Source organism: Phoenix dactylifera, unplaced genomic scaffold (assembly GCF_009389715.1).
Source record: "Phoenix dactylifera cultivar Barhee BC4 unplaced genomic scaffold, palm_55x_up_171113_PBpolish2nd_filt_p 001612F, whole genome shotgun sequence".
NCBI classification, from domain to species: Eukaryota; Viridiplantae; Streptophyta; class Magnoliopsida; order Arecales; family Arecaceae; genus Phoenix; species Phoenix dactylifera.
Window position 1 is genome coordinate 10,046 of NW_024068917.1, and position 24,973 is coordinate 35,018.

Below are 24,973 nucleotides of genomic sequence, written 5' to 3' on the forward strand. Positions count from 1 at the left end.
TATTTTTTTCTAAATCAAATTTTTCTTAATTATACATGAATAAATTGCTAAATAGCTATGAAGAGTTCGTAGTTCATAATTATAACCTTTAACAGTAGAACGATCATAAAATTATTCTTTTCATAAAGAAAATACAAATTTTCGTAATTTAGAGTTCATTATTCATAAAAAAGTCATTAGCATTAAAATATTCATTGAACCAGTCTTTCATAACAAATCATGATTTTTATAATATCATCTGCTCGATCCTAAATTTTAAAAAATTAATATCATCAATATTTAATATTATTTTTATATTTTTATATAAATTATAAGTATGAAAAATATATGAAAATTTGAAAACTAATTAGGAGTATAAGGTTTACTTACAAGCTCAAAAATTAGTAAAGAGTATAAGATTTTCTTGCATCTTCCACCTTAGACCTTTAAACTTTACTAGGCGAATCTACTAAATCTTGGTTCTTGTGGAGTTCTCTAGCCTTGATTTTTGATGGGCACAATGTTAGAGAACGGTTAGAGCTGAAAAGTGGGCCGGGCCGCGCCGAGCCATGCCCCTACTCGAACCCAGCCCTAAATTTTTTGGGGGCTTCAAGCCGGGCTTAAGCCCAAAATTTTTTGGATAATCCAAGCTCGAGCCCGGTCCAAATCCGATTGGGCCGGCCCAAATTACCCATTTGGGCCAAAAATAAGTCCGGCCCAAACCCGATTGAAGTTTGATATTTCATAATATTGTTTCACAAAAAAAGGAGCTAATTACAAATTAAGCTCTCTCCTATAGTACATGTAGATGATACATGATACATTATTTTCAGCTAAACCCATTTTAATTTATCCTTTACTTCCTCATTATTCTCTCTAAATAACAACATACAAAAATAAATTGATTCGGACCTAAATCGAACACTGTTTCAGGCCTTATTCGGGCTTAGGCCGAGCCAGTAACATACCCGAGCCTGGCCCGAAAAATAAATGGGCTCTATATTTAAGCTCAAACCTGATTTGAAGTCTTTCGAGTCTAGCCCGGTTTGAACTCGTTCGGGCCAAGCCCGAAGCTTAGCCCGATGGGCTTCGGGCCAGCTTGAGCCTATTTCCAGCCCTAGGAACGGTGAGTTCGAAGGTAGAAAGAGGGAGAAAGAAAGAGGAAGGGGCGGTGGAGGTCTGGATGATAGAAAGAGGTTTTTTATTTATAGAGGTGACCTAGGGTTCTAGCAGCCCTAGGCCTTTTATTTCTATAAGGAGTCATGTGCTTCAGATGAGAAAGCGGACTCTTATTGGGAGTCCATTGCCGCTTATCCTCCTAAAAGAGCCCTAGCGGCCCTAGGTCTCCTATTTCTGTTAGAAATCACCAGCTTCGGATGGGAAAGCAGACCATCGAAGGTCTACTACTGCTCATTGCATGCGATGCATGTCCGGATCCAGCATCTGGGTCGGGCTGGTCATGTGATTTGGACCATGACCAGGCCATCACAAGACATCATAAATCCAACTAAAATAAGGTATTCTGACCATTCCCAATTTTGGAATGTGATTCATTCCAAAATGCTGGAAGGGCATTCACAATATCATGCCACAAATTGGAACATCTTTTGATAGGCTTCCAAGACAGAGAGTCTAAATTTTTTATGATAAGCATACTGGATTACAAAAAAAGAGAGATTTATTATGAAAAAGAGATTCTTCCTTCAGTTCTTACTAAAACTGAACATCATGAAATTTATTATGCATCATAGACAAGGCGCCAAAAAATCCTACAAGATGCTTTGACTTTATATATTGCCTGGAGTTCATTTTACATACGCTCACTAAATTGTTAATTACAAAACCAGCAGCATCCTCAATATCGTATGATGCATTGTTTTATTGGGGACTTCCTTAATATGAATAACATAAGAACTGACATATAATGAACCGAGAACTATAACTGTCAGTAAATTGATGATTTCTGTTAAAACTACAAAAACATTGTATTTTCTTAACAAGAGAGGATAATAATAAGGCCTTCAATCAAATGGCATAAAGATAATGCACTATAACTTGCACAATATTACCCCAGCTAGCAATTTTCATTGAGCTTGAGACGAGTATTTTGATAGGAGCTTGTCAACATGAATGATGATATCATCAATGTTAGGCCGGACTGCAGGTTGAGGTTGAAGCATCCAAACCACAAATTGACGAAGAGGCTCAGGATAAGGGGAGTCTGGACCAGAAGGCCATTTTATCTGCGCATTCATAACAGCCAACTGTAAGCTCCCTCCAGATTCTCCAAGTACATACTCGAAAGGAGATGAGCCGTACCTGCAAGGACCAATATTGCGTAATGTCACAGCTTCATATGAAATCTAGAAGAATTCATTGTTCTGTTTATTCGACAAAATGCTGTGCAACTAATTTGAGATTGACGGATGATGCTATAGCAGATTCATGTGTTACAAGATCAAAATATAAGATGGAGGTGATGGACTAGTTCTCATCCATAAACTCCAATTGCTAACAATAGAAAGGAGTATATTATCCTGACATGTACTTTTCTTTTATCTGTAGTAACAAATGATAACAAAAAATAATAAAAATAAATATTAGAATTATTTGTTCCATGGGGGTTTCCAAGAAGCTGTTCATGCACCTTTGTTCAGTCCTGTTTAAGTGACAATTTTTTTTCAACAATGGAATTGAATGGCCGCTGTCCAAGTGCTGCTAACCTAGGAAGCTAGGGCCTTTGGATACAAAAACCAAATAAGTAGGAAGCACCAAAAAAGCATGATCCGATCCTTCTTGAGAAATTAATATGTTTAAGGTCAGCAGTTAATACCATATCCTGTTCATATATACAAAATATCATGTATCCTTCTCTCAAGGAGATGCTAATCACGTTTAGAATGGTAACGGGTTTCTGATACACAGCTGCAATTGAAAAGTCCATCTAAGGCCCTATTTGGGAGAGCTATTGGCAGTAGAGCTTTTGGAAGTAGAGCTGTTAGAAGTAGAGCTTTTATAAAAAGCTATTTGTTGTTTGGTAACTACATTTCTAAAATGCTGTGGCATTTTAATATGTGTTTGGTAAATAAACTGAGAAAGTACTTTTGTATGACAAAATGACCAATAAAGATATTATATAGTATTATACAACAGAGCATAATAAAATATAATATATATTAATATATAAATATATAATATTATTGTAATGTAATATAATATTATTATAATATAGTACTATAACATTGTATACTATAGGATAATAATTTAATATAATATTAAATTATTTAACATAACATACAATATATTATGATATAATATAATATAATATTATATTTATAGTATAATATAATAATAAAGATATAAAATATTATAATTATTAGCATAAATTAATTTTTCATAATATAATATAATATTAAATTTAACATAATATATTAATGTATTATGATATAATGTAATATAATATTATATTTATAGTATAATACAATAAAGATATAAAATATTATAATTATTAGCGTAAATTAATTTTTCATAATATAACATAAAAGGCAAAGTCATCTGGAGTGTGAATTTCACTTGGTGTTGAAAACTGCAGTTATTTTTAGTGTGTTCAAATACTATCGATATTTGAAAACTATAGCTGGAAATTCTTAAATTTGGTTCCTTTGGTACAAGTTATGGCATACTGATGGAACACTCATCTTTGTTAAAAATAATATTTTTGAAACTTAGAAACAATATGCTTTCAGATTTCTTAAACCATTTCTCAAATTATTTTTTTTTTCTTTTTCTTTCTTTTCTTTTCTTTTCTTTTTCTTCTCTTCTTCCCAAACTTTCCTTTCCTCCTCTTCTTCTCTTCTCCCAACTTCTTCTCCCTTTCCCCTCTTCTCCTGTGAGGCAAGGAGGCGATCGGAGCTCGGAAGGGGGCCGGCCCGAGGCCAGCAGCGCCTGCAGCAGTCGGCCCTCTCCTTCCTGCAGAGGAGACACGCCGGGAGAAGCCGGCCGAGGCCGGCGGCGTCGCAGGATGCCCGCAGCCGAGCCTGCAGCCGCTCCCCTCCTCCCATCCCAGCCCCTCCACCCGCCTCCTCCCATCCCAGCCCCTTTGCCAGGCCACCGCTGGCGACGACCTCGAGTACGACCGCGATCCCCCCCACCGCCTCCTCTATCTATCCGTCTACCCAGGAGGCATCCTCCGCCTACAGATCGACGAGGACACCTCTGCCCCCCGCCGTCGATTCCAGGTCGCCGACGTTCTCCTCCCCGACCTCGACAACCGCCGCCTCTGGCTCCTCCGTCTCTCCTCTTCCGCAACCGGATCCACCTCCTCCTACCTGGCCGATGGCTTCGGGGGGCGGCAGCGGGGGAGAGGGAGCAGGAGAGGAGGAGGGAGAAGAGGGGGAGGGCATCAAGGGCGGTGGCGGGGGACAGGGAGCGGCAGAGGACGAAGGAGAAGAGGGGGAGGGCGTCGGGGGCAGTAGCGGGGGAGAGGGAGAGGAGGGATTACTTTGGCATTGAAGAGGGGGAGGGGGATGGGTGGAAGAGGATGAGGCTGGGGGATGGAGTTATTTGGGAGGAAAAAAAATTTTAGTTGGGGATATTTTGGTCAAAAAAATACTTTCCGACAAAACTGAAAACAGTGTTTTCGGAAAGCTCCAAAATGGAGCTTCTTCCAAAAAGCTGTTTTCAGCTTGTTGGGAAAGCTGAATCAGCTTTTCGAAATTTTTACCAAACACCATTTTTTGTCCATAAGTACTTTTCGATGGCCAGAAAGTGCTTTTCGGCCCTCCAAAAACTCTTCCAAACAGGGCCAAGTCAACATACCACTATACTGTTTTTCTCATCCACATGGAAGATATCCCTTGAAGATAATAAAGATTCCATCATGTGCAAGCATTAAGCTAAATATCCCATAAAATTTAGCTATACGGTTTTACTGGTGTTAGAGCATTGATAAGATAATCATCTTTATAAAAATTGCATCCACAAAGTACAAAGAAGCTCCTACTTAACCCACTGTGAGCTAATTTCTAGAACTCAACTACATGTAAAGTTGTAACTTTAGCAAAATACACCTAGCATATCCTTTTAAATCTATTACGAAAACCAGCTTTGTTTCGTTTACGTTCCTATCAATCTAGTATTACTTCATACCTATTGCATCTATTCTACACTAAATAGTTTTTGATATCATTCTTTTGATTTGTGTATGCATCAGTTGGCATTCTACATTTGTGACAACGTTACTTTACGATTTTATTACAACATGAAGGCATATTAGCAATTGCAAAAGAGACAGTATATATTCTTAGTTTCCATCAAATCATTTAAATGTTGAGTGTTTATTTTCATATACATAGTCATTCTTCCATAGTTGCAAGGATTACAACGATCATATATGGTTTTCTTTTGACGACTAAGCCCCATCAACAGAATCAATTTATGGAAAATGAAATTCTAAAAGCTGCATCATTGATAATTGCGAAATTATGTGTAAAACAAATACCTGCAAAACATGGTATTGATACATGCATAGCTAAGAAGTAATAATTAAGAAAATAATTGCATAAATTAAAGCATAGTAAGATAAGAAACTAAGAAATCCTTACATTATTGCATATAAGGTACATCCAAGAGACCATATATCTGTCCTCTCATCAATGTTAGCATGGCTTGGACAGTCCCACAATTCAGGAGCTCGGAAGGGTGCAGAACAGTGCTCAGCAGCCCATTCCTACACAAATACAAAAAACGAAAATTAGAAAATAAATAACAAGTTTAACACATCTTTTGATTGTTGAGAAGCAAATCCTGCAATTTTTTGTAAAGGCTATCCTGAAAAAACTTAGATTAAGCCAATACTGCAGATTATATCCAAATCATCATGTGCTGACTGGAATCTTTGGATGTATCATGTAATACAATTTTGTGTCACCATTCTATTGAACTGCATGATATTATTAACAAAAGACAATTAACAAAAACTTTATTTAAGGAAAAAATTAGAAAACTATATAAGTTAAGAGGACAGATTGACATCATTTTAGACTATAAGATTATTTGGCGAGAATGATGTAGACCAGATACATGCATCCATGCAAGATAACTAATAGCATTTTCATCATATACATTTATTTGGTAAGAAGAGCTAAATCTGATTTGATTTATGGTTTGGACTGGTTAAAATTTGCTCTTTATGTGTTCTAAGATGCCTAATCATGATGAACAATGTGGACTTTTGTTTTCCGCCCATCATGTATTCTGGCATGCTGACTTCTTGTATCAGCCATGTCGTGTCAACTTGATGTGTAAATACGAAATCCCTACAACTCTGATTTTTGGATTTTAGGCAACTAGGATGTTGAAAGCTATGACAGTTGATGCAAATTCAGAATTTAAATGCCCACCATGAATACTGCATCAGTAGGATTCAGGCATAAATTCTAATGGCATGATCTTACCTAACTGCGTCGGGAATTAAAATCTTTTATCTTCCCCCAGTTACAACAATGCTGCCTCAAAGCGAATATTAAGTCTGTCCACATCACTCACTATGAGATCATGGACCCATTTATCATCATAATCATTGCCATTTATGCGGGATATAGCGCCTTGAGAGATGGTATGACATTTGGAAAGAGAAGAAAGAAAGACAAGGGGTAGAAGGTTTGAAGAACGAACAGCCTATACTTATATGGTCTCATAAAACCTCTCAAATGAAAATCCCTCCAGATCACAAAAGAACCTAAGAGGTCTGATGCCTGTTTGGTCAGTGAATAATCAAAGCACTCTGTAAATGAGTAATATGAAAAATTGTGTTGCATGGGGCCCTATGCATCACAGCCTATACTTATATGGTCTCATAAAACTTCTCAAATGAAAATCCCTCCAGATCACAAAAGAACCTAAGAGGTCTGATGCCTGTTTGGTCAGTGAATAATCAAAGCACTCCGTAAATGAGTAATATGAAGAATTGTGTTGCATTGGGCCCTATGCATCACAATTCTTCATAAACAAGATATCTATCTTATGGCCAAGGATATATTTCAGAATAATACAACTTTATACAAACTATTTGTCATAGGAATGCTAAGTGGGTGATACCTCCCAGCTCACAGGCAGTCCCAATGCTTAGCATCCACTGGTGGGAAAAATTATTTCCTACTTCTGAAACTCTTGGAGCACAATCTGTAGAGGCTCCCCAACGAACTTTTGCATCTCGATACATAAGACTAGAAATGGGCCAGGCCGGGCCACTCCCCTACCCAAGCCAAGCACAAATTTTTTTTAGGCTTCAGGCCAGGCCAGGCATAGGCCCGAAAACTTTTGGAAAATCCCACCCCGAGCCCAGGGTCGGGCCCGACCTGAACCCGATTGGGCCAATCCAAATTATCTGTTTAGGCTAAAAATTGGGTTGGCCTGAACCCGATTGAAGCTTAATCTTTCATACTATAGTTTTACATTTTTTTGATGAAATACTATAGCATCACATTAGCAACCATTTGATGATCAGAAACATGTTTACCAGAAAAGCAAATTGATAATACAATCGGAAATGGCACTCCTATTTTCTAAGCAGTTCATAAACAAGTACCTAAGTTTGGGCTACATTTTGAGCCTGAGTTCGAGATGGATCCAAGCTCCATTTTGGGCCTCATCCAGGCAGGGCCAATGATAAACCCAAGCCCGGCCTGAAAAACATATGGGCTCTATATTTAAGCCGAAACCCAGTCCCAAATCTTTTGATCCTTAGCATGTAGCCTGGCCCCGGCCCAATTCCAGCCTTATCCATACATTGGCCCTTCATCCTTCTCACGACTCATGGGCATCGAATCATAGTTTCTAATAGAATCATTATAAGAAAAGAATGCTTTCCTGGATAAATGTTGCTTTTTTTGTCTAGTTTATTATCACCTAGATACAAAAATAGTAATCCTACTGACATATACTGATATACAAGTAATAAGAGGCTGCAAAAATTTCATGCCAGCAAGAGAAATAAAACTATACAACATATAGCAATAATGTATGAAGAAGTCTTAGTAAAGAAGAAAAATAATCCACATGTTTAAGAATAGAAATAATGGGTTCTTACCTGTATTTGTAATGCTTCTGCACGTGAACGAACTTCTTTCCTTGCTGGACGAGCACTTCCAAAATCCATTAAAATTGCAAGAGGTGGTTGACCCTTTCTATGCGTTATCAAAACATTACCAGGTTTGACATCATTGTGAGCATATGGAGGATCAAAACTGTGCATATGCTTCAGTCCTGCACAAAGCTGTACATAGAAATATGTTAACTGGCATGTCATTCTAATCCATGTATAAAAAGTTAATGGGAAAGAAAACAGTCCAAAATGTACACTATCTGAGAAGTACAAAGACCAAGGTTAAAATTTCAGGGAGGAAAATTCAGCAATGTCCAAATACTTGCAATGTTACATATTGCCTTTTCAAGGGATTGTGCCGTTGTTCTGTTAGTACACTACAGTTCTACTACTTTCCTATTATCTTAAGTTTTCATTCTTAATGAAGTTGACATTGAACTAAAATGTGCTAATTTAGATGAGAAGGAAAATGCTCATGAGTGTTGTCAATCATTTCTTGAAATAAATCAACATCATTGTTTGGTAACCATGTACCTGTTATGTACAAACAAGAAAGGCAATATTTTCACAGAATCACAATATATACCAGCTAAAACTACATTATCTCAGAAGAGATGACTGCAAATTCAACATCCATCAAGCAGTTATGACTGAAACATAGCTATCTAGAATAACTGCTCTGCAATGTGAATCACTTAAAGTATAATTAAAACAAATGCGTATGCTGAGTTACTGGAGAACCATTTTTCTCAAGGGATCAGGGAACCACAGACATTGCAGAAGGTCAGGATTGCAAGAGTGCAGATTTCGGTACATCAGCAGAATAAAGTCATACATGCAAATTAGGAAGAGACCTTTGAAGAAATCTAGAATCATATAAACATGAACACTTCTTTTATATTTGGAAAAGCTTGTTCTGAAGAAGCATGTAATCTAGTGAAGCCTTTCTTTCAGCTCAATACAGCTAGTCCCTCCTCGAGCAGCTTGAGAGTGTTTTTCTTTTGTAATTCGGTTCAAAGTTTGACCTGTAAGTAACATTCTATAAATTTACTATAGTATGCATCATTTACATGATTTATTGATATTACTTATATTTTATTTCATTTCTTCTATTGTTCCCTGTCATTCCAAACTTTTTTTAATTTCTAAGCACTAAAAGAATCATACTTTCCCATGTTGAACGTCCTATATGTCCTAAAAAAGGAGAATATACGTGTGTGTGCATTTATTCTTTAATGAAACAACTAGCATATTTCAACTCATGGATTGGATCCTGATGGATAGCATAAAGGGTTAAAAAAAAAGAGTGGAAGTAAACTTATGATGATATATCCACAAGAGGCATTTAAAGCAAAACTAAAAAAATAATTATGAGATAATGTATTTTTGACAATAATAACACATGCATGCGTATTTTATATTTTTAAAATTAATATGATATAACATTTTCACAGCCAACAAAAATTGCACAAAAGAAGGATGTTTATGGGTATATACCTGTCGGAATATGTCAAGAACAGTGATTGTTGGAAAAAATTCCTTCTTTGTTTGCATAACTTTAGTAACGTCTAGTAAAGTTCCATCCAGATGAACAGGGAACAGCAGGTAAGCTTCATGATTCCGTGATCCTTGCTGTGCGCCCTAGATAAGTATAATGACTAGTAATTACATCTACAATGACACCAAATCATAAAACAACTAGCATATAGGATATCAAAACAAAGAAACCAAATCTTAGTCTGCATATGCAACTAACATGATGGAGCTTCAAAAATGGTAAATGATTTCTCCACCTGAATTACTATGACAGAAGACCCTGCTAGATTATAAACATGGATGCTGAGAAACCGTCTTCTAACATCATGGAGTATGTTGGTAACATAGTGAACTTGTGGATGATAGTTGATCAGCAGAAAAAGACATTCTTAGATCCCTAGAAATTGTGCAACTCTTTTGTTCAGTAATGCATTACTGCAATCAATAATTTTATTGGATACATGGAACAGTTCATTTATACATTAACAGACTGATATAAAAAAGAATTCTTATATGACTATCATGTGACAACAATTTTGATGCTCTTGGTTGCTAAAGAATATAACAGAATGTTCTGAAGTATCCTTCTGAAAATTTTGGAAGAAAAATGCACAGAATACATGTTTATATAAAGCCTAATGTTATAAACTGGATAGTGGCAAAAATGCAGTGCTTCAAATGAAACATAGTAGCTATGCGGAACTAAGAACAATCCAACAACACAAGTGGGCACAGAAGGATTATAGTGCTAGAGAATCATTTTTATCAAAGAAGATTGAACTCTCCGCTGTAACTATACAAAAATAGTAGTAATATCTTCCATCTATGCTTTATAAATTCAATTCTAAATTAATAACTTTTGTTAAGCTAAAATTGACAAAAGGCTACATGACTGGACATTGCTTTGCACTGACGAACATCAAAAATGGGCAGACCAAGAGAGACTAAAGAGCAATAGCATTATTGAAGGGAGGTGGGAAGAGAGAGGGAGAGCGAAAAAACAGTGCTTTCTAAATAATGCTATAATCAAGTATTCTAGGATCCAAATATTAAATTAGCATAGTCGAAGTAGTGGCTACTATGTATGGTCTGATAAACATATAATATTGTTTAGATTTACATAAATTCCGCTCCAAGCGGTTACTCAATTCACCAAGAAAATGACTGATTAATGAACAGCTTTCAAGTTTCAACGGGAACCATCTGATTATTCCATATGGGACTGGAACTGGTCGGTGCAGTATTTTCAATCATGGAATGCCGTACCGGTCCGTACCGGCCGGTACGGGCCGGTACGTACCGGTCCGGCCGTGGACCGGTACCGGAACGGATAAAAAACCGGTATTTTCCGGTTTTTTATCCGAACCGGCCGGTACGGGTGCGTACCGGCCGGTTCGGGCCCGTATCGGCCGGTTCGGAGCCCGTACCGGCCGGTACGCACCTCGTACCGGTGCGAACCGGGCCGGTTCGCACCGGTACGATTTTTTTTTTTTTTTTAGAACCACAGCGCCGCGCGCTGTGGTTTTTGAAACCACCGCGTACCGGCCGGTACGGGACCGGTACCAGCCGGTACGTACCGGACCGGACCGGTACCGTACCGGTCCGGCCGGCCACCAGTACGCCGACCGGTACCGGTACGGCGGACCTTGTTTTCAATAGTAATTTAGTATAAATATAAAACTTTCTTCATTACTCAAGAATTAGTTATTTTTAGCAAAAAAAGGATTAAAACTTAGACCTGGTACTTTGCATAAGAGTTTAAAGATAGTCCCATTACTGACAGAGAAAGACTTAGAAGAAACAATTTGTAAAAAGGGGGAATGCCGATGATAGGATATACCCTGAAGTGGCATGACACCACGATGGGCACTGACCATAGAACATCCCATATAAATTCATTATAGTGAAAAATAATCAAGGATTAGCCAAAAGGCACAAAGATTCTTTGGACAAGACATTAGCATGGCAGGCAAAACTAGCAGGCCCAAATCATGACAGGTGATTTGGTGCACCATCACCCCTAATGGAGCTGTTCCCCTCATGGGTCACACAAGGTTGGTTTAGAAGTGGTTTCGAACCTAAAGGCTATCTAAATGAGTCAGTACAAGATAATTCAAACTTCTGCAAGCCCAACTTAGACCAATTCAGTTAGCTGCATTGTACAATTATACAAAAGAAAGTGCATAGATCTAAGATAAGAGGAGAAGAGGGAAGGAAGATTCATAAGAAACATAAACTGATTTCGTAACTTAACATTGACATGTACTGTCACTTCAAAATCAATTTGTGTTATTATTTTGATTAAAAAAAGTTATTCTTTCAGAGCTTTTTATATGAACAGCATCTTTAAATCTAACAGTTAGATTGGTGTGACACCTATGTACAAATAACTGGTACTTTTTTTAAAACTTTTTGTATTTCTATTTACATTAGAAAGTTTATAATATGTTTCCAAAATTGAGCCACATATAAATAACAAACTTATTTACTAAAACTTACTATATACTGTACTGATAAAAGACATATTTTGAACTTCAATCTTTGTAGCTGTAAGAACTGGTGCTGCACATATAATCCAAGTAGCACAACTTATAATTATTTTTTTAGAATATCTGTTCATACCACTAGCAGTATTGCTTATGAATATATATTCATACCATTCAAGTACTTAAAGACTTTGGTTGCTATGTATGGTTCTGTTTAGCTAGTGTTACCACTTGGCACAAGTAGCATACACAATTTTGGATTTTGAAACCTAGGCATAAAATTATAAGAGTTTCCACACCAAAGAAAGTGAGGGATTGTAAAGATGTTGGTCGTGCCAAAGAAAAATCAACTTGCCACTTAAAACATGGGAGTTTAACCATTAAAAAAAAAAAAGTCGGTGCAGTTTTAAGATGAAGAGTCACTATTATATGCTACAACTATACCAAAAAGACAGGAGATTTGTTGGTGTAGATGTATCATATAACAAAGAATGAGGTGAAAGTAGGATATGTAAAGATGCTAATGTATAGATACAATAAAAAATTCATTAAGTATGTGAGGCATCGATTTTTCCAAAAGGCAAACTTGTGATGCTAGAGTTTTATTGCAAGGTTCGTTACTACACGACAGTTACATATAGAGAATAAGAGAACACTTTCCACAATATAACTACCATGGCTTAATCCTTAACTTCAAGAACAACCTACAGTCTATCTGCATAATCAGTAAGCATGTTTGCTTCTTCAGAAGCATAACAGCACAAGATACTTGAACAGAAATGACTCCAAATGAAATAAAATTGGAGTACCTTAACCGCAATAATTGCATGATCAAGAAGGGGAAGCAGATTAGGATGATTAAATAGGGAAGAAACACGGATCTCCTCCCTAACCAACTCCAACTGCTCCTCGCTTTGAATGAGAATTTTCTTCATAGCATAAGTTCCATCACCTGAAGAAATGTCAGAAATCAAATAAGATTAGCACATCTACCATTGCACTGGTCATATAACAAGCATGAACAATAAGTGGCATGCTCTTAACTTTAAAAATTACAAAAAATATTATATTAAGGAATTAAATGAAATGTTTCTATTGCATATAATGCTACAGAGTTGGGTGAGGCTGAATATTGCCACAAAGCCAGTACAAGCACACTAATACACCCTCCTGATCTTGTCTGCCAGTATAACGTCTTAGAGAGAGAGGCAAAGGAAATATGCCAAAATGGGTTTGGTTTTACCAGGTCATATAACCTACGAAATAACACCATTCATCAAATATCGTTACTATCAAATGAGCCATGTGCACTGCACATGATAGTGTATATAAGTGATAGCAAGGAGATTCGCATATTTGAGAGCCAAGCAATGTTCTTCTCTTTCTCTTTTTTTCCTTTTGTCTTGTCTCGGATGGAAGGGAGACTTCATTAGTTGAATAATTCACCATTATTCAGCACAGGGTAGAGGATCCAAGGTAGAGTTCAAGTACCATCCAATTAAATTGAGCTGATCTCCCTTTCTAGAGGAGACATTTTAACTCCATACTGCATTTCATTAATTGAACTCGAGCCACAGTTCTACTGATACTTAAGCCCAATTCATACAGCTTCAAGATATGTGGCGAGTCAACTAAGTTACAAATCCACACCTTAAACATGGTTTACAACATCTAATAATGACTTAGAGAGTGATATCAATTTTTTTTGGAGGTTTTTACCCATGAATTCAGTAGACACAAGATTAGTTTTTAATAACAAGATAAATGGCCTCATTTGATTTAGGATTTGGAAGTCTCCAAACCTATTTTACTTTAGACAATATGTTTTAAGACGTGTAAAATATGAACTACACTCTGTACCCTTGATTTTTGTTCCACCATGCATTTAACAATGAAGCTCAATCTGTAGGACAATCCTATAAGGTGTTAGTGCCAAAATATCACTTGAAACTTAAATCTCACAAAAGTTCATGTGATGTGGCACAATGCTATGCAATCCAAGAAAACCAGGTAATGCATTTCGAGTGGGTAATTGCTAGCTAGCCTCGAACAAATTCCCCAAACCTGCAGGAACTCAAAGGTGGATTGGTGCATGCCTAAGGTGCACATAATTCTAAGAAAAATAGCACCTTGTAATTTCCAGCAATGTTTAAGGTTGTGTAGGTCTTATTCCATAGCATGAAATATTTAGTTCAACATCCACATAGGTTCTCCTGTCTTTTGATACCAATTACACAAGAACTGCAGCAAGCATAGCCTTGATATTTATCTGTTGCCTACTGTGACTTGGCATGCATCAATGTCTAGGTCAAGGTACTTTAAAACAAATCTGGCCTCGTATCTGTATCTCAAAGAAGACAGTCATGATTAGAAATGCAGTTATTAAAAGGAAAACTATAATGTACTTAAAAATCATATAAATGCTTATAGGGATTATTTTCAAGTTCACAGTATAAATGCCAATAGGGATCACATGCTTCTGTTATTGGTATGCTTAAGGATATGCATCTATGAGATACCTACTCATGTGTGATTAATCCATGCGCAACAGCATATCACCATGTGACACTCATACTTGACTTTATCCGAGTTTAGTTTATCTTTCAAGCTACGTCATCGGCTTAAAATTTTAAGAGGGGGAGAAACAGGAGATTTTCATGGCTAACCAAAGCCTTCATCGTCTCAGAATCTAACAGGCAAAAACTTTTTCTTGCCCAACTCACAATAATAGGAATAATAATTCAACGAAGTGTCAGTAAAACATGCTTCGGATAAACAAAGCAGTGATATTCTCTATTATGAGACCTAACAGCCCGGTATTCTGACCGAGACAGGAGGAACTTATCATAATAAGATTCTGCAAGTCTATAATAAAGTTGCATCTTCCTCAATATTACCAGAAGCAAACATAAACTCGAATCTATCAGCCTTGCAAGATGTAAGAGGAAGAAAGGAAAAAAAAAAAACAACCGAAAATGAAAAATCTTGCTAAAGTTTAAACAAAAAAAAAAATCATCTTTTTGAACAAGATCCAAGAAACTTTTTAACGACCCGGTTGCATCAAATGCTCACTAACTCAGAGATCTTTAACTACGCAACTCAAACAAATAAACAAGGAAAATGCATTCTTTGTATTTCATACTATGATTGGCACGGAAAATCTCAGAGCAATTTAAAGAAAAAGAAGATAAAATTTCTTACCAGCCAGCAGAATTCGCCATTATAACCCAAGGATTTCAAGAAATTAACTCAATATTAGCTTGCAATTTATTGCCCCTAAAAAAATCGCAAGATCAAGAAACTAGTAGATCACTTTAAGACTCAAGGCCCAATTTTGGATGGGAAGAAAAAAAGCGAAAACCCGGCATCAAGAACCGACATTGCAGGCAAGAAACAGAGCTCGGATCTAGAGGCAGACCTGAGATGTGCGAAGGGTCGACGGATATCTTCTTGGCGAGCCCGCCGCCACCCCCACCGTCGGAGACGACCTCTTTGACGAGGTAGACGTAGGCGAACCCCCCTTCGCCGAGCTGCCTCAGGATCTGGAACCGGTTCTCGTTGATCCAGACATCCCCGCCAGCGTTCACGGCGTCGTATAAGGCGTTCAGCCCTGAGAACGAGCATCCCATCGTCTCCCCTCTCACTTCCTACTCCTCTTTTCTCTAATGGCGACCGCACTTTATTACATGCAATGCAATTAGGGTAGGATATGATGGGAGTATCTTATTCCTCTCTTTAGGCTTGCCCTTCTCCCATTGCAAGATCCTTCCTCAAAGTAGATCTTAAGTATTTAGTGGCTTCAGACCTAAAAAAATGTACCTTTTGAGGATTCATTGACACCGACTTATGGGCCCAAGTGCTCATTGTCCAACCGAAACTTAGGCCCAGGCCGCGGGCTTGTTCTCAAACTGAGAGACATGTGGGTCCAGGCATGGTGTAAGTCCTCACATATTCATTTTTAAGATTTTTTTATATAAATATTCTTCTAAAAATTCAAATTTACATACATACTATCTTAAAATTTATATTAATTTATGTATCCTCATAAACACTATTTTTTACAAATATTTCTAATATAACGTCTTGTTAATAAAAGCCATATTTATTTTAATTAAAAATAAAATAAAATTTTAAAATTATTTTTTTTCGTCCTCCATCACGATCGTCTTATAAATATTTCTTTTTGCACATCTAATCATTACAAATATTTTAATAATTTTAATTTAAAATTATTAATTTTTAACAGTATTAGATGGTGTGGATACATATGTAAAAATAAGACAAAAAAAAATAGAATAGCAAAACAAGTATTTTATGATGGTATATATGCAAATATCAATTTGAAAAGAGTATTCATGCAAAATTTGATATTTAGGAGGATATTCATGTAAAAAAAAAATCTTTTGTTTTATATAGAGCGGAAGGAATACGAATGTGTTTGATAGATGAAATCCATATGTGTACGCTATATTTTTTGGGGGTATCCAGATACACTTCCATGCCCTTCGGGAGTTGAAGAGAGATCTAAAAGCGTGAAACATGGCACATGTAGTATGAACGTACCAGTTCTCTCGACTAATTTATGGGGGGTTAATTCGGTGCACGTAGATCTGGTCTGGAGTTAATATCCAATGGAAGGTCAAACCAAGTGCAGTAACCAGGCTCCACGTTGGAGCTTGTTTTATTTGTTTTCACATGTTGGTTCGACTCTGATAGAACTTTTGTGTGCGTGCGTGTGTGTGATCAAGAACCTCCAGTCCAAGGTCTTAATACGTGAATTATCTATGTCAAATAAATTTTCATGTTCTATGAGATGAAGGTTTTCATGACCCAGCTAACTTTACTACATTAGCATTATTCCGTAGCTTACGCGCCCTATTTGGTTTTCTTAATTATCTTTTTTTTTAAAACATATAAAATTCGATATAGAAAATAAATTTGGTTATTCTATTTTTGTATCTATTTTTTTAAATAACTTTCATTATTTCTATAATAAGTGAAAGTGAAAAATTTACTGACTCCCCGAGCTTCGTTGATCATCTCTCCGCCCGATATTAAGCTGTTTTCCATCCCCAGCTATATCGCTGCCCCATTCCTACAACCCTCCTGGCTGCTCTTTTTGCCTGACATGAAGCTCTCCCTCACTTATGAGCATGTTATCATGCCTATACCCTCATTGTTAAAAAAAGAAAAAAAAATCAAATATATTTTTTATTGTCAGAATTCTGTGGCAACAATGCGGCCTTAGGTTTTTTTTCTCCTTCTAAAAAGAACTTGTCTAATCATCACGCCCTTATGTTAGTCAAATCATATTTGAGAATTGGTTAAATTCAAATTTTTTCAGCTTAAGTAAGTTGAGACACTGCCAATTTCTTGAAATTATTGGATATTAATTCTATTTAATTTTTTTGAGGAATCAATGAACAAAGGATATAAACTTCTTGGTGGTCATGTATAATTTTCACTTTTTATCTCTGTTTATCTTCTAAAGACTCTGATATTTATTCTTTTACATCTATTCAATTTTTAAATATTTAATTTATGGAATTCCTCTAACACGTGTGACTCCTCCAAGTCAAGTAAATTGGTGCAGATAGGACAAGTCTTTCGTGAATTTTCCAACCTTGCTCTTACTACCAATAGACCAGGATTTGGTTGGGCCTACTCGTGTGCCGTTCGGCCCAAAGTACCATGCGCGTTTCTCAGCTCTCACCCAGCCCAGGCTCAATTCTAGGAATGCGATCAGCTCTGAGAGAGAGACTCGAACCTAGCCAGGCCCAACCATGGACCTTAAATTTCGAGCTTACTCGCATATAAGCAAAGCCCAATAACTACCCAGATCCGCCCTGTTACCAGACGTGGTAGAACCTGATGTCGTTGGCTCCAGATGAACAGCGAGAATAACGTCTCTCCATCGTGCATGGATGCAGACCAACTTTTGGTGATGAAACTCCTCCGTTTGTCCAGCTTTTTGTCCCAAAAAGTGCCATTTTGTTCTCCTCCCCGTGATACATCCGGTTTGTTTGTAATGGACCCTTGATTGATCGAATTGCTGCATGGAGTCTTAGGCAGCAAATAAACTCTGTATTCTTTTCCTTATTCAACAAAAGCCGGGTTGTCATTACCTTCCTTTACATCAAAACAGAGTCGCCTAAAACCAAATGAGACCAAATAAAGTAGATTATATCTTCTCCTTTCTCAAGCCAGCATCTCCAGTGACCCATTAACCATCTATTGCATGATAGAAAAAACTGAACTCAACTGGCTATATTTGCCTGATCAGAGATTGGGTAGCAACAAGCATCCGAGTTCCCTGCATCTGGGAGCATTCGGTCAGTGTCTCTGCTGTGGCGACTCAGCTTTGTCTTAGAAGAGGATCTTCATATAATGAACATAAAGCTGCACTTGCTGCAAACGAAGGAACCAAATTGCTTACAATTCCCTTCTTATGATTCAATCACATCACCTATGCACTGTCGCAATTCATGATAATATCATGTTATTCTATACAAAATGCTCATGACCCGTTCGCATTCTTCAACACTCGATCAAGACTGACTTAACTACCTCAATAGCTATTAAAACATAGTGGCCCTGATATATACTACACAAACTCGTCTCGTACAACGGTCATGGCTTGTTTATCTGCATTAATTCTCTCTTTATTATCGATTAATTACCTCGGGCCAGATAGCTCCATTGCTTGGACCAGCAGCGAGGAGTCATCAGTCAGGTCAGAGTAGCGTTCTGAGGAGGAGACTTCGGGCATCTTGAACTTTGGGGCCTCCGCTCTCTGAGAGGCTTCCCATCTCTCTGCGAGTCCATCGCCTTCTAGCATGCGGACCACCTCGGACATTTTGGGCCGGTGGCTGGGGAGATACTGCGTGCATAAGAGTGCCACTTGGACCGTCTCTTCGAGCTCAATCCGATCATAGTCATTCTTCAGGTCCTTGTCTACAAGCATGTCGAGCTTCTTTTCTTGGTGGATTTTCTTCACCTGAAAGGTTAAACAGGCAGAGAACATTTCTTACATGGTGATTGAGAGCATAAATGGCCATTTCAGCTGTGGTAGGGGATATCAGCAATGTCGAGCATAAGGTGGCTGAAAAACAATGGATGAATTCGGACTGCTTTACACACACACAAACACACACACACACATAGAGAGGGAGAGAGGGAGAGAGAGAGAGAGGTCATCAAAAAAGAGTTTGTGAAGTTTGTGCTTACCCAATCAAGCATGGCTCCTTTCTGGTTTGCTGCCTTTCCAAATTCCATGGCTCTTAGACCGGTAATCAGCTCAAGGAGAAGAATTCCAAACCCAAAGACATCAGTTTTCTCAGAAGACTGGCCCGTGGAGAGATACTCAGGAGCTATATGCCCGACAGTGCCCCTTACAGCAGTAGTCACATGGGACTCCCTGTGATCAAGAAGCTTTGCAAGCCCGAAGTCTCCTACAACAGCCTCACAGTAGTCGTCCAGCAATATATTAGCAGCTTTCACATCTCTGTGAATGATCTTGGGATCGCACTGCTCATGTAGATAGAGTAGACCCCTTGCAGCTCCCAAAGCTATTCTCTTTCTAGTGCCCCAATCCAGTGCTGGTTTTGCTGCAGCAAATATAAAAAACTAAAAGATTCAGGGTACATTCATGTATACGAAATTGGTAAGAAAGTCAAATTGGTCTTCTTGGACATGCTTGATCAAGCTGTTATAAGACTACCATATGGAGTTCCATTGCATGCTAGAACAAGATGATCTCTAGGACCCAATCTCTAGGAGAGAGGAGTTGACTTACAATTTGTGTACTGTTATACAATATATCTCATGTCATAAAATTAAAATTTCTCATCTAACACCATTGTCCATGATTCCTTTTATTGAAGTCATGGTATATATTTACTACTAAAATCTCAACAATTGCCATTATCCTATGTTGTCGTTAGTCCCTAATAAGAACCATCAAGCAACAAGGCTCAAAAAATTAGAGGACTAGATTCAGTTTTGACATCAGATAGCCGTACAACATTTGAATCCTTAGGATAACGACTCTTGCAGCTATGAACGAATCATGATGTATGCACTATAGCTTAGGCACAACATTTTACCTTTGAGTCGGGAAGCAACACTTCCATTAGACATGTAAGGATACACTAGAAGCCTCTCTGTAGGAGTCATGCAAAATCCATACAGCCGGAGTAGGTTTCTATGCACTGCTAAGCTTATCATCTCCACTTCAGTCTGGAACTGGATCTCTCCACCAGCAGCATTTCCATCCTTCAGCCTTTTAACAGCTACCAATGTTCCATCTTGTAGCTGACCTTTGTACACATTTCCGAAGCCACCTTTTCCTAGTATGTTTTTGCTGCTGAAGTTATTTGTTGCAATCTGAAGCTCTCTAAATTGGAATCTTCTCAGATTTCCAAGACAAACGTCCTCATTGTGTTGATCTGAAAGTGATATTATGCTTAGTCTAGATGGATCAACACAATTTTTTCATGATTTCAATCAAAAACTTAGAGAAATGATTCGTATCTTTTGCTTATCTTACATTTTCACTTACCATTTACATCAAAGAAGATTTGTTGGTTATGTCTTTGCCTCCACCAAAGAAATAGCCCAAACCCAAGGCTAAGTAAACAGATGCTTCCAAGGCTGGAAACAAATGCAATGATGACTTTGTGACTTTTGGGTCTTCCTGGGGTTGGAGAACCTTAAGTAAAAACAGAATGAAGATCAAAATAATAGAAATGATAAGCCCAAGCAGTATAAAAGGTGTTCAATCATGACAAGCACTAGCAAGAATAGCAATTACAGAGTAGAAGAACTAATCCCAGCAACTTGAGCATAACTGGAATAAAAAGATGGTTGTAAATTAACCTTTGAGAGCTTGTGTTGGCGTGTGTTTAGTCCCATACCGTTTGTGCGCTAGAGGGATTTTGGATACCTATACAGAGCCAGTGAACCCAAATAATACTTTTCGGCTAACCTTTTTGGATGAGGTCTTGGATTGTTGCAAAGGATATTGGAACAAATCCGGCCCTTGATCAATGTAGACTAGACGACACTACAACATGAGCTCTTTTAGGGCTGACCACAAGTCGACTTTGGTGTTTCCGATTGAATTTGAACTCAGGCTAGCAAGGATGCCAAGGCTTAAAATAGGGAGAGTATATAAGAGCCCATATTGGCATATGTTTAATCACCATATTAGTTATACATTAGAAAGATTTTGGATACTTATACAGAGATAATGAACCCAAATAATATCTTTCGGCTAGCCTCTTTGGGTAAGATTCTAGGTTGTTGCATAATAATTGCATGTATATTTTTATGCAGAGAAAAAAATATGGAAATAAATTTGTAAAAACGCAAAAAAAGAAACTCAAAATTAAACGTGCTAAGAATTTGACTGTACAATAAAATCTGTCATCTATAAATGGCAGAATGATGATGACGGCACTTCCGCAGGGAATTTTACAACAAAGGAGCAACAGGGAGTTCATCTAATGTCCAGAACTGTCCAAAAATCTTTTCGGGCAACGAAATTGTAACTGTTAAATTGCAAAAGCTGATCAGGACTTCACTGCTGAAAACAGATCAATTTCCACTTCCAATCTATTACATGCATCAATACTAACCCATTAGCAATTATTCTGTGAATTTAGATGGCTTGGCAGGAAGTATATTGGTGGCAGTATCAAACTGCTAGGTGCAGCGCAAGAGCTGATGGCAATGAAAGAGGCAAACATTTGGACTAGGTGGATAGAGATATTCACAAATAACTCTTGGCAATCATATTGCTGACTACCAAATTCACATTATATTTTCTAATTCTGTATAGAGAGCCAGAGTTTCGGAATTTAAAGATTTCGTCCTACATATACTGGTTGAATTTCAATTTAGAAACAAATGTTACAAATTATTAGATGCAAGCTAACCATAATCATATGCCAAATATCAATCCCATGTAACCAAATAAAGTAGTTCATTCAGAAAATATTATGAAGTAAAAAAGAAGAAGATTTTTTTTAAGTGAAAAACTGTAGAGTTAGAATCAGTACTTTGTGAATTATTCAAGTTGAAGGATATTGGCATATGTACAGTCCCATAGCATTCTTGCTCCGAACCAGTGGCACAGATTAAAGGATTCCCAACGATGCTGCAGCAAAATTAAAGTTAGCTTTAAGTTCAGCAATGAATCTTCTTTATCATAGAGGTAAGTGGGAAATGCAAGAGCAGAGCATATTAAATAAAAAGAAAACCAAATCAATCGCCTATTCTGCTAATAAGTATTGCCCCTAGACCCTGGTGGAAAGAATGATGGTTTGCCTCTTTATATTTTAGAACACTCATTTATATATTTCATGGACAAACTGCAATAAATAAATAAAGAAATAAAAGACTGGCCATGACAAAGGAAACAGCTCTCAACAGGTAGGAAGCAAGACCATGATAAATAATTGGGCTAGTCTTGATGGTTACATTTATGAATAAGATGCCTTCTTTTTTTTCAGCATGCTTTTGCTGAAGTGCTTTTTGGTGATAACTTTATGAGCTTGTTGCTCAGTTTAAGAACCCTGATCAACAGAATGTGCATTTAATGCAGAGTATAAAAGTTCAGAACAGGCATGAACTACTCTATAGAAATCCTCAAATAAATAGAATCCATACGAAGAAGGAAAGGGAAAGACTTACTTGAATGTTCTAGCTGGAAACCTGGGTACAGGACCCCTCAAATTATTATAAGACAAGTCCCTGAAGCATGAAAACCAGAGAGTCCCTTCCTTGGGTTAGAAATGATCAGAGGAGAAAGAACTTGGTCAACCCCAGTCGAGAGGAGCCAAAAAGACTTACAGAAAAATAAGTTGTGTGATTTTAGCCAGAGACATAGGAAATGGTCCCGAGAGGCTATTATTGTTGAGCATCCTGCTCTCCACCAAAGAGATGAGAAGAGAAAAGAATTAATAAGACATTGGCACAAAATTACAGAAGCTGCTTAAAAAGGTTTTCTGTTTATCTCCACTTACAGGTATCGAAGGCTTCTCAGGTTGCCTAATGAGGAAGGAATTTCACCAGAAAAGTAGTTGTTGGAGAGTTCGAGCGTGCGAAGCTTTGAGAGCTTCCCTATCTCTGCTGGTAGCGGTCCTGATATGTTGTTGTTCTGCAGAAGCCTACACAAGCATTCCCCACACACCAAGTGAGAGACAACTCCTAACCAAGATGTGCTCAGGAAGAGAAATTGAAGACAGGACAAGAGAAGAACATATTTAGAGAGAGACAGAGAGAGAAGGGGAAAAAAAGCTTACACAGTCTCAAGATTGGTCAAGTTCCCTATGCTTGGAGAGAGTGTACCAGATAAATTCTGGCTTGGAGTTCCTCTGCAACAATGCCATCAAAACAAATTCAAAACCTCCATTCCCATTGCCTCCCTCACTTTACAAAGAACATAGGTGTCAAATCAAGAAGAAAGCATGCATTTTATCCCCCCAACATGATGAGAAACAGAAGGGATTAATTAATAGAGGGTGATGGGAATTACAGGGTAGTGACTAATTTCTGAGATGAGCATGTCACCATAGTCCAGCTGCAAGGATCAACAGAGTCCTTATCCCAGTTCTCAAGAACATTATGCGGATCCTTCAGAAAGGCTTTTATGCCCATCAAAGCTTGCACTGGAACAGAAAAGCAACGGGTCAAGGGAAAAGTCTATCTCGCTTCATTGAAGAAGATTGGGAGGGGAAGAGAAGGAGATGCTACCTTCAAAGTTGACACCCTTAGGCGAGAGAATAGCAGCTGCACAAGCCCAGGACCAGAAGAAGACCATCCAAAAGATCCAAGCTTGGCCCTTCTTTGCCCCCATGGAACCCCCAGCCTCCCAAGAACACCAATACAACGAAACTACGGCCTGCGAGTGGTTTTGAAGCTTGCAAGGGGAGGTTGCAGTGGAGTCAGTCGATCAAATCATTGATGAGCTCTTTCTTACCTTCATCTCTGATTGTTTTCTGGCTTCTGCGATCGGACCAAGCAGGCAGCCTTCTTCATGCCTCTCTGATGTCAGCGAGCATGACAAAGGCTAGGCTTTGGTGTCTCGGAAGCATGCGAAGAAGAAAGGAAGGTGGAGCACAAACATGCCTGCCACTGGGTTTTGGCAGAATGAGGAAAGTGGGTATAAAAAATAGAGAAATCCAAGGAGCTTCGCAGTTAGTAGTGCAATGGCGTATGATGCTTCAAAAGAATCAACAACAGAAAACTCCTTGGTGGGCGGGTCGGTTGAATCGCTTGTTCGGGAAGCGTGTTTGGGAGAATATAATGGCAGAACAAAGAACGAGTAGTTTTATTTTCTTGAGACTAATGGGAGAAGCGTGTTTGGATACGTTATTTGATGTGTGAGAGAGAGAGAGAGAGAGCGGAAAATTCCTCTGCTACTTTGAGCGTGTAAAAAAAGAAAAAGTGTAAGAAATAAGCAAAGTATGATAAATAAAAAGCCACGGGATCACGGCACGCCTAAATTGCATAAAAGTTGCATTCTGATAGGGATGAAAGCTAATAATATTGAACGGCGCTACGTGTACTAGATCCATCGTACCAGCTTAGAATCTAAAATAAATACCAAATAAATAAAATAAAAAATACTTAAAAAATTTAATTAAAAAAATATTTAATTAAATTGAGTCGGTTCTTCACTTCTTCTACCCCACTCTAAAGAAGACACTAAAAGCAGAACATCATATAGGTGGATGTTTGATTTCTATTCAAAATTAAAAAACCAACACTCATTAGACGATAAGACTTGAAAATTGTTCTAAAAGAAACAAGGAAGCATAATAGAACTTGGAATAAAATCTTAAAATCATTAAAACTAATGACT

General features: G+C 37.8%; 2 protein-coding genes across 2 annotated transcripts; both read right to left on the bottom strand.

Moving 5' to 3' along the window:
- Positions 1–1,746: 1,746 nt before the first annotated feature.
- On the bottom strand, positions 1,747–15,856 carry LOC120108878 (probable serine/threonine-protein kinase DDB_G0291350). Its single transcript, XM_039122604.1, has 6 exons — positions 15,524–15,856; positions 12,915–13,057; positions 9,581–9,724; positions 8,069–8,254; positions 5,583–5,707; positions 1,747–2,298 (listed from the first exon to the last, which is right to left on the bottom strand). The coding sequence occupies exons 1-6, from the start codon at positions 15,732–15,734 to the stop codon at positions 2,064–2,066; spliced, it is 1,044 nt and encodes a 347-aa protein (XP_038978532.1). The 5' UTR covers positions 15,735–15,856; the 3' UTR covers positions 1,747–2,063.
- A 2,662-nt stretch (positions 15,857–18,518) lies between these two features.
- Positions 18,519–24,414, bottom strand: LOC120108879 (protein NSP-INTERACTING KINASE 1-like). The gene is made up of 11 exons (XM_039122605.1): positions 23,863–24,414; positions 23,645–23,777; positions 23,412–23,483; positions 23,133–23,276; positions 22,960–23,031; positions 22,801–22,860; positions 22,167–22,264; positions 20,666–20,815; positions 20,211–20,552; positions 19,333–19,712; positions 18,519–19,102 (listed from the first exon to the last, which is right to left on the bottom strand). Exons 1-11 carry the CDS (start codon positions 23,963–23,965, stop codon positions 18,782–18,784), a joined length of 1,875 nt encoding a protein of 624 aa, XP_038978533.1. The 5' UTR covers positions 23,966–24,414; the 3' UTR covers positions 18,519–18,781.
- Positions 24,415–24,973: the final 559 nt, after the last annotated feature.